General features: G+C 36.2%; 1 protein-coding gene across 1 annotated transcript in view; it reads right to left on the bottom strand.

Moving 5' to 3' along the window:
• ANKAR (ankyrin and armadillo repeat containing) overlaps nt 1-19,345 on the bottom strand; it is a 51,642-nt gene continuing 32,297 nt past the window's right edge. Inside the window, exons 12-22 of the mRNA XM_070359485.1 lie at nt 17,362-17,603; nt 17,044-17,197; nt 16,798-16,959; nt 14,715-14,821; nt 12,328-12,450; nt 9,308-9,466; nt 8,252-8,369; nt 5,764-5,873; nt 4,080-4,276; nt 1,556-1,602; nt 1-248 (exon numbers count right to left, since the gene is read on the bottom strand). Coding sequence (XP_070215586.1) covers nt 1-248; nt 1,556-1,602; nt 4,080-4,276; nt 5,764-5,873; nt 8,252-8,369; nt 9,308-9,466; nt 12,328-12,450; nt 14,715-14,821; nt 16,798-16,959; nt 17,044-17,197; nt 17,362-17,603 — 1,667 coding nt within the window. The remainder of the gene's footprint in view (nt 249-1,555; nt 1,603-4,079; nt 4,277-5,763; nt 5,874-8,251; nt 8,370-9,307; nt 9,467-12,327; nt 12,451-14,714; nt 14,822-16,797; nt 16,960-17,043; nt 17,198-17,361; nt 17,604-19,345) is intronic.

The following is a 19,345-nucleotide window of genomic DNA, read 5'->3' as shown; positions in this document are numbered from 1 at the left end:
TTAGCCTTCTCCAGGCTCTGGATTAGCTTTCTGTACATGTTTCCCAAGTTGGTTCAAAAGCACTATTCTTGGTCTTGATACCGTTATGATATCTGATGAAATTGCAGATGAAAAGGAAAAAATATTATGAGAAACAGTAGTCTTTTTTGTTGTTTTGAAGAGTCCCATGAAGTTAGTTACAGGAGGTATAAAAGTCAAAGAATCTCTTGGTTGAATTTTGGGTTTTAATTTTCTTCGGTGCTCTTTCCCTAAAAAGGAAAGAGCCATAATTAAGTGTCTCTTAAGCCTAAGAGCCCTAGGAATAGTCTCATTGCTTTTCATTCTATATATTTCTAATTCTTCACATCGCTGAAACATACTAAGAGAACAGATCAGTAGCTTCCAGACTTAAGATGCTGGAATGCAAAAATCTGTGGAGATCAATATATGTTGCAAACTTTTTATCATGCCAAGTTGGCACTAATGAAAGAACAAATGCCAGCTACTTTAACATCATTTTGGAAAAGAAGGGATATTTTCATGTCAAAAGAAGGTGTAAAAGCCATTATCTTAAAATGGAGGACTTTACTTGAATGAAATTAACTTTATTAGACACCTAGTTGTCCTTTTTCCTTTTTGTCTTATGTTATCACAAACCTGGTCTGCACTTTGCAGACCATTACTGGTATACATATTATTCAGAAGCCAATTCTAAAATGAAGGAATAATCGAACCAGCTTTATCCTTCTAGGTAAATTACTCTTACACTAAAGAAGCTATCCAAAAACCAGACCATACAGAAACCATTCTACTACCGATGATATTCAAAAATATAGCTTCTCACACATACCTACCTTCCCTCAGATACTCCCTGATAAATGAAGTTCTTCCCTGTCCTTTTCTTTTCCTATTCTCTGTCTTTCCATTTGTGACTCCAACAAAGTGATCTTGATTTCAGAAAGTTCTGTCTTTGCTTTTACAGTGAGGTAATATACCAAGTGGACTGATTTTGGGTCCTACACTAAGCACACATGATCAGGCACGAAGCATGTACATCAAGTCAGTACGTAATTTATTTTCCCTATTACTTGTCTAGTAGGAATTGGACACTAACATGATAAGATCTGGATTCTGATCTCACAGGCCTCAGCCACTCAGCCATCAACTCTATAAACTTACCTATCAAGTCTATAAAACAACATAATATCAACGGAAAGAATGTCATCTCTGCTGTAAGAACTTATAGGCAAGTGGTACATGAAACGGAGTAATAGCAAGATCGTAATTAAAGTCATATGTTTTTCAATAATGACATTTCTATGCATGGCTTGTGAGAAAAAGCAAAGTAAGAAAGGGATTTCTGTCAAATGCTTTAAGTGGGGAAGCCTTAAAAGGAATGATTAACACAGCATGGGCTTGTAAATGGGAAGATATTTTAGGTATGTAAAACTAGAAAAGTAGAAGTTTACCGGGAAACATTTTTTGGTAGCCTCAGCATTTTGAATTCTTAGAAATAAAACAATTATAAAAGGTCTGAATTGAAAGTATCTTAGAGATAAAAGAAAAAATCAATTACCTTTCTTAAAGACAGGAATTATGGATGGTCCTCCATTTTTCTCCAGACTGAAAGGAAAACACTTTTATCACAAAAACTAGAAATATATAAAAACTTAGTATACCCAGGTACCATATTCAGTGCCTAGGGGTCTAATTTATACGTGTTACCTGTACTAACTATGCATGTTACCTGTAAGTATTTTATAGTCCATCGGTCATTTATTCACTTACCACCCAAAACATGTGGAAGATTCAGTATGCTTGAAGTGAATAGGAAAAGTTTCCTGGAAGAAGAGACACTTCAGCTAGGTTTTGAATAAAATAGGTCTTTAAATAGATGAGTTAGGGGAGTGTATTCCAGATATGGGGAACAGAATATGAAAAATTACAATACTATAAAACAGCATGGCACGTTCGAAGGGCACTAAGTACTTAGTCTAGTGTGATCAGAATTAAAGTTACCTGGAGACATGATGGGAGGTAAGATTGGAGAATAAAGATCAGTCATTTTGTGTACCATGAATAAGAGAAAATTTAAACTTTATTTTCAAAGTAATGTGATACTAATGAAGTATTTCAAGCTAAAGAATAATAAGCTATACCTAAGTTGATATGATGTAGCTTTAATAGAAGTATTTTAATCATTATCCTGTACATGTAACATAAATATGGTGTTACAAAATTTGCCTGGTAATAAAATGTAATTTTAAATATTAAATATTAAAACTTCTTATGACGGATGTGTTCCTGGTTAATTTGATGAGGAAGGAACATTTGCTTTTGTCAACTTTAATAAGACAGACCCCAGTCTGTTCAATATGCCAACTTCATGGCTGTAGGGTAACATGAAACTGGCTGGTACTTTAGGCTCAGATTATTTTCACATAGGGTCAGTTAACAGTAAGATTTTGTTTGTCTACATACTTCAAAATTTACACATCCAAAAACTTCTAATCTGCCATTCTTGGGGCTGAATGAGGGTGTGGGAAGAGAGAAGTGGTATATACTCCAAAACAATGCTGCCATGACCCCAACCAAAATCAATCTACTTTATGTTTCCAATAGTGGTATCAAGGAATATTTTGTGGGAATTAATAATCTTTTAGCACATTCCCCATAGTTTCATTTAAATAAAATTCCTTTGTAGGATTGTTATGAAAATTAAAGGGAATAGTCAATCTATATAAATACTGTAAGGAGACTGCATAGAATTATTAGTTATGGGAGTAATTGTTATTTGTTTACCACTTCTACCTCACTTGGTAGTCATTCCCATCAGTTTGCTGATCACTTGTTATTGTTTATAATCCTGAAAATTGAGAGTTCACAACTCCAGGGGATGCCGTATAAAACCTCACAGTAATTGTAGATGGCAGTAAAGTGCACCGAGGAAGGAGTATCTTATTCTAATTCCCCAAAAGTTGCCATATGGGCTAGCTGTGAGAGTGATTTCGTAAAATAATACTTCCATTATTTAAAGTATATTAATTTTTTGAATAAGTAAATATTATTTTAAACATTTTTTAAATTAAAAATTTTAAACCCAGAAATTTAAAGCAATTGTAATTTAGTTTTCCCTGGATTATATAAAATTAGATAATCAGTTTTAGGTATTCAGTTTTTCATTCAAATTAAAGTGACTGAAGATATACTCATTTTTCTCTGTACTTAAAACTGATTTATAGAACCATGATACACTTCTATTATCATAGAGTTAATATATATCTTGAGTAGTTCTGTTTCCTATGTGTAAATAGCACTATTTGCAGAGACTTAATTCAGCTGTAATTACAGAAGAAGAGAAAATATGCCCATTGTAAGGAGATTCTCCTCTCCTTTCTTTTTACAGAAACTTAAGTTCATGGTAGAACTGCAACACTGAAGCAAAATCCTCTGAATAAATGCCTGGCAAACTTTGCCATAACTTTAGCCACTGGGTCTGATTTAGCCCTGTTTATACCCTGTGAATTTGGCATAGCTTTGAATCATGTGTAAAAGCCCCATTTGATGCCAAGGTCATAGTGGCATTCCTGGTTGCCTCAGAGCTCTCCGATATACCCCAAACCTACCAAAGAATGACTTCCTGAATCACCCCGCCAGGCTCCTCTGTCCATGGAATTCTCCAGGCAAGAATACTGGAGTTGGTAGCTATCCCCTTCTCCAGGGGATCTTCTTGACCCAGGGATTGAACCCCAGTCTCCTGCATTGCGGGCAGATTCTTTACTCCTTTGAGCCACCAGGGAAGCCCAAATTGAACTTGGAGGCAACTAATCTTCCAAAAACTTCTGAAAAGGGGGATGAATAACCCTGACCAGACAGGACCCCCAAGATCAGTTGTATTCTTGTCTGCACTCTAAATTCTGTTGCTAAGTTGGAATTAAAAAGAGGCTTTGGCAATGGACATTTAGAATGAAGTCTTTCCTTTGTTACACAGTGCATAGATTCATATCAAGGATAGTTCTCTTTGTTTAATCTTCCTTAAACTTCCTTAAAAGTTCGTCTCAGTAATTTCACTACTGCCACTTCAAATATAGGAATAATACCTTAGGGAAGGAAGTCCCACTTTTTGTTGCATTTTAAATTCCTTTAAAAATGCTGGGTTTATACTTGCATCTCTGCTGATATTATTTGTTATACGAAGGAACTGATTAGGCTTATTCCTGCATTCCTTTAATAAGAGTCGGAAAGCATTTGCATTGTAAGTTAAGTAACCAAGAGCACTGGAGCAAGCCATGCGAACCTAAGCGAAGAAAAAACAATTTCCCCTTAAACATTGAGCTTTGTTCTTAAAATATCTAACCCAGTGTGCTCATTAAATATTTCATAGGAAATCTCTGTAGATATCATACAGCAAATACGTATGTCAGCTGATGGCAATTTATAGACAGGCATAGCCATATTTTTCGGGAGGGCTGTGAGTTGCCATTGATTTCGAGTAGTTGTTCTCAGTCCTGGCTGCATTTTGGAATCACCGGTAGTTTTTTGTTTTTTTTTTTAAAGCCCGTCAACTAAATACAATCTCTCTTAGTAGAATCTGGTATTAAGTGCCACAGGTGATTCTAGGGCAAGTAAGAACCTTTGAGTTTGAACTAAGATAGTAGGTCTCAGTTTTCACTGTGAATTGGAATCACCTGGATAGCTATGAAAATCTTGTCTGTATTCCACCCCCTAGAAACTGATTTAATTATTTTGGAGTGCAGGGAACTGAATATTGGGACTTTTCAAAACTGCACAGATGATTATAATATAGGAAACTAGGTAAGAAGCCAGAGCATAAGAGTAAGTTAAAAATAAGCCACCCAAGGAAGGAAGCAACTCAGTTATCCACTGAAAGAAACAAGCACAAGTTCCAGGCCATGGGACTCCAGGAAAAGTAATCCTTCCTTTGAAGGAAATACTCTCTGCATTTCACTCTGAAGTAATTAGGTTGTTCATATAATAAAGTACACCCCTGGGAAGTTCTTAGGAAAATCTCTTCGTGGTGGCATAAAAAACGTTGAAAAAATGAATGTAAACCAAACCCATGCAGGGTACCAGAAGGCTGACATATTGGTCTTTACGTTGACATACGACTTCTGTCTATGCCCCCAAATCTTCCATGGCTTGCACAGTGCTTCTGGAGCAGCAGCCTCAGCTTCTGGGAACACGTTAGAAATGCAAACTATAATGCTAATTCTACACCATAATGCTAATTCTACACCAGATCAGAAACTTTGGGAACGGAGGCCAGCAGTCTACGGTGTAACGAGTCCTCCAGGTTATACAGCCTTAAAGTTGGAGGAATACTGCCTTAGCCCTTCCAGGAAAAGCAAAAGAAACAGAAGCAACACTATCATAGCCAACTGGGCTTCACACACCCTCACTCTTAACTGTTGGGCAGGTAAGGAAAACGTTCCAATGGATTCCACTTTCATCATTACAAATAATCACAGAAATGACTGAGTGACTTTAATTATAAAACATTTTATAAATAAGTATTTTTGTATCATCCACGTACTTATTCATAGACTGCACCTTAAAGCCTGAAGTTAAAACCAATGTGCATATTTTGTGGGAACCAGAATTGTGAATGGCAAAGGTAGGACTAGAAAACTCATAAAATTTTGAGTTAGTAATATGAACTGTTAATATTATATAACACTCAACCTGTGGAGAAATTGGCCCACAGAAGTGAGAGAGAGGCAAATTATTTTTAGGATATTCTGTTTTAGAATTGCTTTTTCATACCTCTTCTTGTCCTGAGTACAAATGATAGCAGAGCTGTTGGATTGTCCCTAATGTGGTAAATGCTTCTGGAATACCAGCTCTAGAATGAGCCAAGGTAGCTATTAAGTTCCCTATAAATTAAACAAGAAAAAATGCATGTGTCATTTAACTGATATAAACCAGTATACTGTGCCTTCATTCATTTGCATATATGAAAGTATTAAAAAGCTTTTGAGTCACATCTCTATTAATGAAGAACTGCTGAGGAAAAATATGTGTGTGTTAAATATAAACTTTTCCCGAAATTATGGTTTGGTTTTCTGTCACTAACAGTAAAAGTTAAATAGGTTCATTTAAGTGTGAAGAATTTTGAAAAATCAGAGGTTGTCTTCCTCTTGGCTTCAGAATATATTTTATTTTGAGGTTTTATGTTTTTCAATGATTATGAACATAATGTTTGAACTATGTAAGAAAATTTAATGTCCTTTTTGCAATTCAAATGGTTTTGAGTTAAGAGCTTAATTATATTTGTAAAATCAAGCAATATATCGCTTATTGACATTTAAGATCATTGAAGTTTTTCCCATAAAAGCAGTGTTTTGAGATTGAAGTAATAAAGTGATCTAGTAATTAAATAACACAGAGAAGGCAATGGCACCCCACTCCAGTGCTCTTGGCTGGAAAATCCCTTGGACGGAGGAGCCCGGAAGGCTTCAGTCCATGGGGTCGCAAAGAGTCGGGCACGACTGAGCGACTTCACTTTCACTTTTCACCTTCATGCATTGGAGAAGGAAATGGCAACCCACTCCAGTGTTCTTGCCTGGAGAATCCCAGGGACGGGGGAGCCTGGTGGGCTGCCGTCTATGGGGTCGCACAGAGTCGGACACGACTGAAGTGACTTAGCAGCAGCAGCAGCAGTAATTAAATAAAGGTGCAGCTACCAACTTAAAATTGTTTCATTACAATTTGTGTTTTATTTTTAGAGATTTCATGTGATATTCTTTCACAATATTGTTGCTGTGTTGGAATAAGTGTAACACAATAAATCCATTTTTACATTTGTGGGTGGATACTTTATTGAGGTATTCACTGAGTTTTTGTTCTCCTTTTGTTTTTTCCAGCCTCCATTAAAAAGCCAGAAAGACTTCTGTATTTATGGCCTCAGGATGAGTTGGGTGGTATGGTCTAAACCAAAAATTATCTAACAATAACCTTACTTTCAGGCTTATATTTTCTAAAGCCTGAGTTTATAGAAGGGGAGGATGGGAAAAAGTGTCTTTAAATATAGGGAGTAAGAAATGGGTAAGGGCAGAAAATCTAAGACTAAAACAGAGAGCAGGACTTTTTGTGAAGAATGGCTAAATGGTACACATAGGAAAAACTGAACTGCTGGCAACAGAAATATCAGCTTATGTAAAATTTCTGTGCTTTTGGAGCCTCTTCTGGAAACCATACCAACCTGGACTTGAGCATATCACTTATTTCACTTTATCCCTGAAATCTAAATACCTGGCTTTGCTTGAGAAATCCAAGACATGCATATGACTCTGGAGGTGCATATGACTCCAGTGATGGAGTGCAGAGAAAGCCAAATAATTTTTGAGATTCAACATCTACCAGCCTGGGAAAATTAATATTTGAAAGCTAAAGTAATACGTCATTTCTTGCACAGAGGAGTTTATGAGGTAAAATTTAAACCCACTACAATTGTTTTTCAGAGTCATAGAATTACTATGACTATGAATGTCATTTAGATAAAATATATTTAATAACTTATATTAAACATGTATTTTTTTCTAGCTAATTTTTGTTTGCTTGAATTTACCTTACACCATACAAATGTAACTTTGTGGCAGCAAGTGAAATTTTTTTTTTTGGTGTGTTCAATAATCCCTTTCAGTTAAAAAACAAATACTTTATTTTTTGGTAGCTGTCTGTCCATATGGCTGTCATTTTGATACTGTTTTATGTTGAATTGAGCGTGATAGATCAAGCAAACTAAGATATTTATCATCTGGAGAGTTAGATCTGGATAGATACAGTCAAACAATTACCACTAACTGTGTCAAGAGTGCTGCTAGACCATTTTGCTCTGCTACATCGCATAGCAACATAGAGAACTCAGACATTAGCCAAATATGCACATTTAGTCAAAAGGAAACACAGGTTATCAGCGTAAGTCTGCCAGTATGACTATAAATTAGTGTATAAATTTTGTGGTTGGTAGTTCATAGTTGAATTCTCATTTTACATTCTGAAAAAATTAATTATAGGTTTAAAAAAGTTAATTAGGAAATCAGAAAGGCTCTAATTGGGGTGCAGAATAGACTTCATTTCATTCCATGTAGACTTAACTCTGGAGTTCCACGTAGACTTACATGAATTCATTCTTAAAACCATTTGACAGAGTATCAGGCTTATTTTATTACTCCTCAGATTACCAAAAAAAAAAAAAACTTTTTTGAAAATAGTTTTATGTGGATATGATTGACTTCTAGTTATTTCTTACCTGTCAAGACAATAGTAGTGGAATCAGCTGAATATAGACTGTCAACTAAAATAGTAACACCTCTTGCAGTCAAAGTAATGTGGTCCACATCTATAATGACTTTAGCTAATACAATAATCTAAAAATAAAAAAAGCAGAGACTCATTGAACATTTTGTACTCCGCTTCTGTAGTTAACCTTTCATTTCTGAGGGGATGCTTCTCAGGAAAGAGGGTCAATTTGGTATGATCCAATAGAAGAAAAGCAAGCTGTGCGGCGAGGACCCAGAGTGTGTTTCCCTATCTGATTACTGAGTAACCATCGTAGGCCATATTATCCTTCCATCTTCTTTCCACAATGTTTGCAACTTTTGCATCTGTAAAGTATGGGTTCACAGAAAACACTTCTCCTAAAGGTCATGAGATAGACAAAGAGGAGAGAATAAGATCAAGAAGAAGCCAGAGACATATGGTTGTCTACGTGGTTGAAGAATCAGGTGATCAGCTAGAGATCCGCAGTTAGAAAACTTGTTTCTCTACCTACTGCCTGGTAAAATAGGGGTGATGAAAATAATACTACCTGCCTGTCAACCTGATGGGGTGGTTTTAAGCATCAGATGAGGCAAAACCGCCTATTAATTTGTAAAAAACAAACAATAAAACCCACATCATGTTGTTTAGTCGCTAAGTCATGTCCAATTCTTTTGTGACCCCATGGACTGTAGCCCACCAGGCTCCTCTGTCCATGGGATTCTCCAGGCGAGAACACTGGAGTGGGTCGCCTTTTCCTCCTCAAGGGGATCTTCCTGAGCCAGGGATCAAACTTGCATCTCCTGCATTAGCAGGTGGATTCTTTACCACTGAGCCACCAGGGCAGCACCTAACCTTGTAAAACTCTACATAAATGAAGGACTCCTCATAAATAATGGAATTCTTATGAGGTGGAAGGGGGAGGTGTAAAAAATACTGTGAATTTTACAAAATCAGTTAATATTTTCCAGATCCAATGTTTTTTCTAACTTTTCAGTTTTCACTAGAAAGATACATTGATTTGAAATTTTAACCCTCAAATTTATACCTGAAATGCTGCCATTGCCTTCTCAGTTTCAATTGTTGATTCAAGGAAAGGTTCAAAAATTGATATGCTCATTTTTCCATTTTCCAATATTAAGTATTGTTGAAAGCGATTATTGAAGGCAAAAAGGGTTAATGCATAGCCTGCTCGTAAACAAATATCCTGGAAACAGGAGAAATGCATTATCTTTAGTTTACTTCATTTATCATGTTACTCAAGGCAATAGGTTTTGAATTCTTGCATATTAGGATACATTTCATTCTTATCTCTGGGAGTAAAATAAGACATTATTAGGGAAAACAGGTAGTAGAGTTGCCCCAGAGTGTTATTGAACAGATAAAACAGAGAATTAGGTAGTGGTATCAGGGAAAAGAGAAGAGAAAAAATTTTTAAATTTTAAATGGAATGTTAGATTACTGATTATATAAATGAATACCTAAATGGTAATAAGAATCTCCATAATTGTATTAACCTTCAACTTTTTAAATCATATTTTTATTTCAACATTTCAAAATACAATTGATAAAAAATTAAAATTTCTCGTATAGCATGATATATATTGAATTTTATGCATTCTGAGATGATACCGCTCATTTCTTAAATTTACTTATAAAATTCTGCTGTAGTCTAAGGGAGAATAAAAAATGATTTCCTTTTTAAAAGTCGAATTTTAACATTCTGGGACTGGGCACAGAGCAAAAGTCAGTTTTCCCTTTGGCAGTCCATTTGCCAAAGATTTACAAGTATGGTTGATCTTCTAGAAAGACCCAAAAGATAGAATCTTATCACTAAATCTTATTTTTAATATTTTATTTGAACACTGTGATAGAGAACCATTATTTTCAGTGTGAGAGAACATTAATCTTAGTGAGTTTTCTTGTCACTGTTAATCATATTAAAATGCTATAGGTACCTATGAAATATTCACAGATAAAAGTATATGATGCCTGAGATTTGCTTCAAAAGTAATATATGGATAGTGAGGGAATATATAAATGAAATAACTGCTGAAGACAGGTCATGGGAATATGTGAGTATGCTACTTTGTCATTCTATTTGTTTGAATTTTTCCATAATAAAAAGTATGTACTCACCAAGTACTCTGATACAAAGTAGCTCCAATACTTTAGCCACCTGACAAGAAGAGCCAGCTCATTGGAAAAGACCCTGATGCTGGGAAAGATTGAGGGCAGGAGGAGAAGTGTGTGCCAGAGGATGAGATGGTTGGATGGCATCATCAACTCAATGGACATGAATTTGAGCAAACTCGTGGAGATAGTGAAGGACAGGGAAGCCTGGCGTGCTGCAATCCGTGGGGTTGCAAAGAGTCCAACATGATTTAGCAACTGAACAACAACTTACAAAGGAGTCCCCTGATCACAGGCAAGAAGAAAGGTATTAGGTATAAAAGGGAAGGGTCCAGAGAGTGGCGTAAGTGGTGACAGCCCGGGAGGGGTTGTAGAATGATGGAAAGTAGAATGGGCAGAGGGAAAGGGAGAACCTGGTGTCCCTGAGGAGCGCGTTAATGAGAGTAGCACGCAGATGGAACAGAGTAGAGGGCGCACACGTGGTTTAGAAAGTCAGATGATTCCTACCCTATTATTGCCCATATTACAGCAGCCCTGCTCATCTTTTTGTGTACTACAGTAGAGTAAAATTCTGTTTAAAAAAAATAATGCAGTGACTTCATTTCTCCCCTTTACCACTCCCCTTTCTTCCTCAACATCTCCCTGAGCTGAGACATAATTGGCAATGTTCTTTCCTTATTGCCCAATGCACCGTAGAATAACAATAGTTTGGGAGTTTCTCTATTTCTCTAGGGTTAGTGTGGCCCATGGACCGGTGATAGTTCACAAAATAGTTGACAAAAGGATTATACAAACTGAGAATACTTAAAAGAAACAGCTCTTCCTTACAGTTAAATACCAGTTAATAATAAAGGGAAAAAATTTTAAATCACCATTAGACATATCACAGTAATTATTATTGCATCAATGGATCCTGAAACCAGTGAGCAAAAGTACAATGCGTAACACAGTATTTGCATAGTCTCAGAGACACTCACCTCCAAATACTTGTTCATTACAAAGGGAAGAACGGTAACTAAAGGGAGAAATATGGAGACACCACTTTAACCAGGCACCCAAAGTTAACACGGCCAGTTATGAGACATCAACATCGTGTACTCCCTGCAGTGATGCACTGGGAAAGTGAGTGAAGACTATGGTGTTCTCGACCAAAATGCATGACCTCAGTTTAACCATGAGAAACAGCAGATAACTCAAATTGAGGGACTTTCTAGAAAACAACTGGCCTGGACTCATCAAAAATATCAGTCATGAAAGGCAAAGGACTTGAGTGTCACAGATTAAAGGACACTAAAGAGACATGATAACTAGATGCCATATGGGTTCCTGCATTGGATTTTGGAATAGGAAAAGGACATTGGTGAGCAACGGGCAAAAGTTAAATGAAGCCTGCAGATTAGCTAGTAGTATTGTGTCAATGTTAATTTCCTGATTGACAGCCAAGAAAGCTGTGTACTTTCAGAACACTCTGTACTATTTTTGCAGATTCATGGAAAGTCTAAAATTATTTCAAATTTTACAGCTTGGTTGCTTTAAAATTATCTCCTCATAACAGATTGCTGGGGAAAAAGCTATTCCTTTATCACAAGTAGTTTGAGAACCACCACTCTAGAATACTGGGTAAGAAGTAGATGACTGAAGATTGAAAGGTCATAAAATTAAGTTGAAATCTGATGCATCCAGGACAGAAGAGATTTGTTTTTTGGCTTGTCACCAAGCATTAAAATGGCTACATTTCAAAGATGAAATATGACAACTATGAAAAATATGGAACAATATTATTACATCATTACAAACTAACAACCGACCAAAGATATTTTACATTTTTAAAATAATACATTTGAATATTGTATGAAAAAGACAATGAAATTTTAAGGATGTAGTCTAAAAATCATTTTCTTCTAAATGAGCTCTAACATTTCATAATGTTATTACCTTATCTTCTGAGTGAAGAAGATAAAGGACATCAGCATAATCAAATCCTTCATTTTCTTGTAATTCCTTCTGTAGGAGATCATTCCTTAGGACAATGCATGCCAAGGAAAATGCCACTTCAACCTACATATGTAATTTTCAGAAACATATTTTTCACTCATGGTTTATCAAATGACACATTTCATCATTCAGATATTTATATAGGATATACCAACTCAAAGATACCATAGAATACCATTAATTCCATTTCTCTGACTAGTATTTAGAGAGTGGCAATTACAACTTCTGGAAAAATCCCCCTCATAATTTTTAACAGCTGAGAAAACAATCTTTCTGTGTACTGTGCAACCACAAAGGTCCGTGTGAGGGCACATGGGGAGGTAACCAGGGCTTGCAGTGCGTGTGAAGAAATTTATCATAAGTGCATAGCTGCATTCCTTCTACATTAAAAAAAAAAAAAAACTTTTTTTTTTTTTTAAATTTCCTAGCATGGTGCTTGTTAGCTACTGACCATTGAGATATAATGCTCTAATGGAATGCTTTCAACTGAAGCAAAGCATTGGGGAATAATCCAGAGGAAGTTTTCTTCTTCTGGTTCTGGAGTTGTTTAAGGCACATTCTGAAGCCCTTTAAGGAGACTGTTAATGAACCTTGGTATTACTGGGCTCAGTAGACAAATTTTTAAGTACTACACCATGGATTTCTATACAAAGCATTGTGAATTCGAAAAGCATGATTATTATTGCAAAATATTTACTATACAATCTTACTTGAGGAAAAGTTTTAAAATGTTAAATATTTATGTTCTGTTTTAATAAGTTTAACAACTCATTGAAAATATATGCTTAAATATAGACACAACTGAAATAAACTGTTTTGCCATGAAAATGTACATTTTTAAATAAAAAAATGTATTCTATATGTCATTTTCCTTAGTCTTGAGAAATTTATTTGTACTTTGAAAGTCAGTGCTGCTGCTGCTGCTAAGTCGCTCCAGTCGTGTCCGACTCTGTGCGACCCCATAGACGGCAGCTCACCAGGCCGCCCCGTCACTGGGATTCTCCAGGCAAGAACACTGGAGTGGGTTGCCATTTCCTTCTCCAATGCATGAAAGTGAAAAGTGAAAGTGAAGTCGCTCAGTCGTGCCCGATTCTTTGCGACCCCATGGACTGCAGCCTTCCGGGCTCCTCCGTCCATGGGATTTTCCAGGCAGGAGTACTGGAGTGGTTGCCATTGCCTTCTCCGGAAAGTCAGTGCAGTTTTTATATATAATTCAAGCCAAAAAGTGCTAGCATGTGCCTCTTTGTTTCCCTAATCAACATCTGTAATGACATAATCTCTTCATGGCAAGAAAAGCCAGATAACGTATAACATCTTTTCTGATAGCAAAATAACAAACACCTTCCTTAAAAGAAATCATGCTATATTTACTTATATATTTTCTTCATATGTTATATTTATTTTCTGATTTCCAGCAGAGCCCTTACCAAATTTTAAAGAGAAAATAAATTCTTGTCATTATAGTTTGTGTGGCCAAGTATAGATGTCCTGAATTTCTAAAACCTTGGTAAAGGATTTTAATACATGTGAATGTCATTTTACTAAAGGCATTTAACTAGAAGTAAATAGAAGAATGAATGACTCTGCAGCAACTCGTAGTAATTCCTAGCAGTGTCCACCCTTGAGAAAAGTATTGCTGCCAGCCAACACAGGTTGCTTGGTGGAAGGTAGGGCTGTTCTGATGGTGTAAACACGGACAGGATTCATTTATATTTGAGAAATTTTACTACATAAATCACACATCCTCCTTATCCCCACCCAGGTTTAGCAACCAGTATCTGAGGAAGAAGGGAAGAAATTCTATGAATAATCAAATATCTGAGGAATAAAACTTCTTTGATAAGTAAGGACAGAAGACTAAGGCTCTCTTGTTAAATCTGAAGAAACCACATTTTAATAAAATTTAGTAATATCTTTGCTACTATCTTTGTAGCAATTTTTTTCACTTTAAAAAGGGGTTTTAATTTCCTTCATATTTTTGTTTTTGGCATTCTAGTCTTAAAATCTAGATAGGAAAATTAACCCAATTCCCCAGAATTCAGGTTTTTTTTTCTTTTGAAGTATCAAAGAATCCACAAAACCTCTTCCTATGGCAACGGTTTTCTTTAAAACTTCTGGGATTTTGTGATTTTGTGTTTGTCAGAAAAAACACAATTCTGTAAAGCAATTATCCTTCAATGAAAAAATAAATTTAAAAAAATTAGGATTTTTCTTTGAAAGGTTAGATATTTTTATTATACTTCTTAGCTTGCCTAAAGATAAAAATTATTCTTTAAAAAGTCATTTATGTTAATTTTTACCATATCACACAAAAGTCTTGTATATACCTTAATATTAGGAGAAGGGTGACTTCTCAGTAGTTGAATAAGTACTGGAAAGGCATTTTCATCTACAACAAATTGTTGACTAATTGGATTGCTTGTATGAGCGACACCTGTAAGAACCCACATCTCAATGAGATAACATTTTTTCCATTTTGGAAATGTTACAGTCAAACATAGCTCAATCTGTTTGGTTCTCAATGTGTCCTAGCATAATACGGTTGGTAAATTACAAAAGGAAATGCTTTATTGACACTATTTTACCTTAATTAACTTTTTAAAAGGCAAAGTGAATAATCCTGGAAAATTTACTGTTAGAACAGTTTTCTAATAGTCACAAAACTAAGAAATTAGAAGTGCTGGACTATCAGGGAATAATAATGTAATAGCTATCATTTATTTAAAAAAATAATTACGTGCAAGGTACTTCAGCTTATAGCTGCTACTGTTTTCCATTAAAAGTTTGTTTTTATAAACATAACGAGTAATCACCTGGTTAAAATTTCTGGATTCCTTAAATACTCATACTAAAAAGATAATCTTACTTCTTCTAAGCATACTGCTTTAATTTGCAGCTCTAATCTCAATTAAGAGACTCAAATCATCTTTCTAGTGGACATGAACGAACAATTTAAAATTTGTTCTTTTACCAATAAATGCCACACTACAAATACAGTGGGTTTACATACTTAAATATAAGTACAAGATCGGGCCCCTTTAGGAACAATGAAGAGAAAGCACCTACTTACTATTACCTGGTGCTTGAAGTTTGAAGCAACTAAGGGAATAGGGAATAGGAGCAGGGAATAGGAACAGCAGAAAACACTTTTGTTTGCTTACTCCTTGGAAGGAAAGTGATGACCAACCTAGATAGCATATTCAAAAGCAGAGACATTACTTTGCCAACAAAGGTCCGTCTAGTCAAGGCTATGATTTTTCCTGTGGTCATGTATGGATGTGAGAGTTGGACTGTGAAGAAAGCTGAGCGCCGAAGAATTGATGCTTTTGAACTGTGGTGTTGGAGAAGACTCTTGAGAGTCCCTTGGACTGCAAGGAGATCCAACCAGTCCATTCTGAAGGAGATCAGCCCTGGGATTTCTTTGGAGGGAATGATGCTGAAGCTGAAACTCCAGTACTTTGGCCACCTCATGCGAAGAGTTGACTCATTGGAAAAGACTCTGATGCTGGGAGGGATTGAGGGCAGGAGGAGAAGGGGACAACAGAGGATGAGATGGCTGGATGGCATCACTGACTCGATGGACATGAGTCTGAGTGAACTCCGAGAGTTGGTGATGGACAGGGAAGCCTGGCGTGCTGCGATTCATGGGGTCTCGAAGAGTCAGACACGACTGAGCGACTGAACTGAACTGAGAGAATAGGAGCAGCAGAGAACACTTTTCTTTCATTGTTTCCTACTCCCCTTTTCCATTGGCCACCAGGGGATGCACACAAGCAATAATTACATGAATATTCTTCATTCAACACACAAGTATTGAGTGCCGGGTGCACCAGGCACTGAGGTAGGGAGTGTTGCATGCATATTATATGAAATACCTAAGATAAAATTGGCAAAATATTGTGCAAGAATTGTACATTGGAAACTATAAAACATTGCTGGGATATATTAAAGGCCTAATTAATGAAGAAGTATGTGTATTTATGGAAAGGTTGATTCCTTTGCAAAGAAAGGAACAGCAAGACCTGGTGGCCCCTACATAAACAAAGAATGACTATGCAAAGAGAATGGAATAGAAAAATGTGCCGCAGCATTAGAAACACTTCTATATCTTCAAAAACATATAGTTCCTAAGATTCAAAATAAGAAATATTTTTCTCTTAAACTTAAAAATAAGAGATTGCTTTAAGTCAAAAGAGCCAAGGCTCATGGTCCTCATTTCTCATTCTAACCAGAATTCAAAGCAAGACTGATACACTATGCTTAATTACATCAGCTCTACTCATTAAGGTCTTTGAGAAATAAAAATATTATAATAACAGATTAGATATGGTTAAGGGCTGCAACAGTAGGGATAGAGAGGAAGAGTAGTACCTTACTAATATTTTTAGAACTGAGAATAAATTTACAAACCAATACAGATGGACCCCACTGCTTTGATGACGCTTAGCAGCGTGCCATCGGCTATTTTACTAATCCTTAGTAAGCGGACCAGTGGTGCGATCCCATTCCCTTCACATATTTGATTCTGGTGGATCTTGCTGTCCTTACTTAAAGCTATGACGGCTTCACCTCCTGACAAAGAAAAGCAAGAAACATGTCTAACCCTCCAAAGTCCTGTTCTGTATTGTGTAGATTTATGCACAGAACATAACTTACCAACATACTGCATTTTAGCTGATGGTGACAAAAGCATATTTATGATAAAGTTGTATCCAATCTGTTCTGCCATATACTTTTGTTGTTTCAGTGTTTGTCCTGCCAAGGCCCAAAGCGCTACAGCTCCTTGTTCCTTAACATCTATTTGAAACGCCTATAAAAAAAATATTCCATTCAGTCAATGAGGATTTACTGAATACCACAGGAATGTGCGTTTAATAAAACATTTATTCTAGAATTGGCTTTAGTTTTCTTTTCACTTAATTTAAATTCAATATTGGATACTTTAAGAAAAATGAAAAGTAATAAAATTCCTACCTTGAGAAGTTTTAAAAGATATTTACTCAATGATTTTTCTAGAAACGCTCTCTGGATAGCAGGGTTGTAACTTGCCAGTGCTTCCACAGCCATTGCACCCTTCACTTGGACACTAAGCTGCTTTCCTTTAAACAGAGCCACCAGAGGAGGAATGGCTCCTTCCAGAGCCATAGCATCCTGAACTTCTTTATTGTCACGAGCAACCTCAGCAATTGTAACAGAAGATACAGCTGTCAACACATCTTCAAATGAATTCAAGAACCAGTTAAATAAATCTTTTAAAAAGTAGGAATATAAGCATGCAGCATATCACTAGTTTTCCATATTTAAAAGTCAAGTTTATAGAGTCTAGAAAATTTAGAAAATAAAGAAAAAAAGAAATAAAACTCTTCAGACTTTACCACCCAAGCACAAACATTCCATGTAATATCATCCACTATTTTTGTAAATATATAATATAGATTATATAAATATAGATAACGTTGTGCTTAGTCACTCAGTTGTGTCCGACTCTTTTGTGACTTTATGGGCTGCAGCCCACCAGGCTCCTCTGTCCATGGAGATTCTCCTGGCAAGAATACTGGAGTGGGTTGCCATGCCCACCTCCAGGGGATCTTCCCAACCCAGGGATCGAACCCATGTCTCCTGCATTGCTGGTGGATTCTTTACCATCTGAGCCACCAGGGAAGCCATAGATAACTTTGGATAGTGTTGTACTTAACACAGTTGTACATAAACACAGTATCCTGCATTTTAATTTACCAGTAAAAAAAAATTTCTCCCATTCCTTATGAACATCAGTGTCTCCTAAATATTCCATTAATGCATGTCTCACATTTCCTTAAACATTTACATGTTTAAAAATAATGGGTTGTTTCTAACTCTTCACTGTTTTAAACAATGCTTAGGAAAAATCTTGGCACATTTCCTTCCTGTCTGTATATTTTTCCCCTTAGCATAGAGTCCTAGGAATTATTGGAATAACTGAATACATTCATGGTAGATTCATTTTCACTTTTCCCCCTTTTCTCTTTTTTAAATTGAAGTATAGTTGACATACAATATTATGTTCGTTTCAGATGTACAGGAAACTACCACCTCAAAAAGTAACTGTCTATTCCCATACAAAGTAATTTCAATATTATTGACCACATTCCTTGTGCTGTATATTACAGCCTCATGACTTATTTTATAACTGGAAATTTGTACCTCTTAATCCCTTTCACTTACTTTACACAACTCCCAAACCCCTTTGCCTGTGGCAATCACAGTTTTTTTCTCTGTATCTACAAGAGAAAAAGTACACTCTTTTCTCTGTATCTACTTTTTGTTTTGTTTGTTCATTTGTTTTCAGTTTTAGACTTCACATATAACTGAATACAGTATTTCTTTGTCTGACTTATGTCACTTAGCATAATACCCTCTAGTTCCATCCATATTGTTGCCAATGGCAAGCTTTCATTCTTTCTGTGGCTGTGACTATTCCACTGTGTAAATATACTACATCTTCTTTATTCATTCACCTGTCAATAGCCACTTAGGTTGCTTCAATATCTTCATTATTGTAACTAATGCTGCATGGAACATGAAAGTGAAAGCCGCTCAGTCCTGTTTGACTCTTTATGACCCCATGGACTCTACACTCCATGGAATTCTCCAGGCCAGAATACTGGAGTGGGTAGCCTTTCCCTTCTCCAGGGGATCTTCTCAACCCAGGGATCAAACCCAGGCCTCCCGCATTGCAGGCAGATTCTTTACCAGCTGAGCCACATGGAACATAAGGGTGCTTTGATCTCTATAAATTAGCCTTTAAGTTTTCCTTGTGCAAATACCTAAAAGTGGATTTGCTGGATCATTTGTTAGTTCTATTCCATGTTGGCTGTACCAATTTACATTCCCTCCAACAGTGCACCAGAGTTCTTTTTTCTCCACACCCTTGCCAACGCTTGTTATTTGCTGTCTTTACAGTGACAGCCCTTTGGAC

This window comes from Bos mutus, chromosome 2, assembly GCF_027580195.1.
Source record: "Bos mutus isolate GX-2022 chromosome 2, NWIPB_WYAK_1.1, whole genome shotgun sequence".
NCBI classification, from domain to species: Eukaryota; Metazoa; Chordata; class Mammalia; order Artiodactyla; family Bovidae; genus Bos; species Bos mutus.
This window is presented reverse-complemented; position numbering and strand designations above follow the sequence as displayed.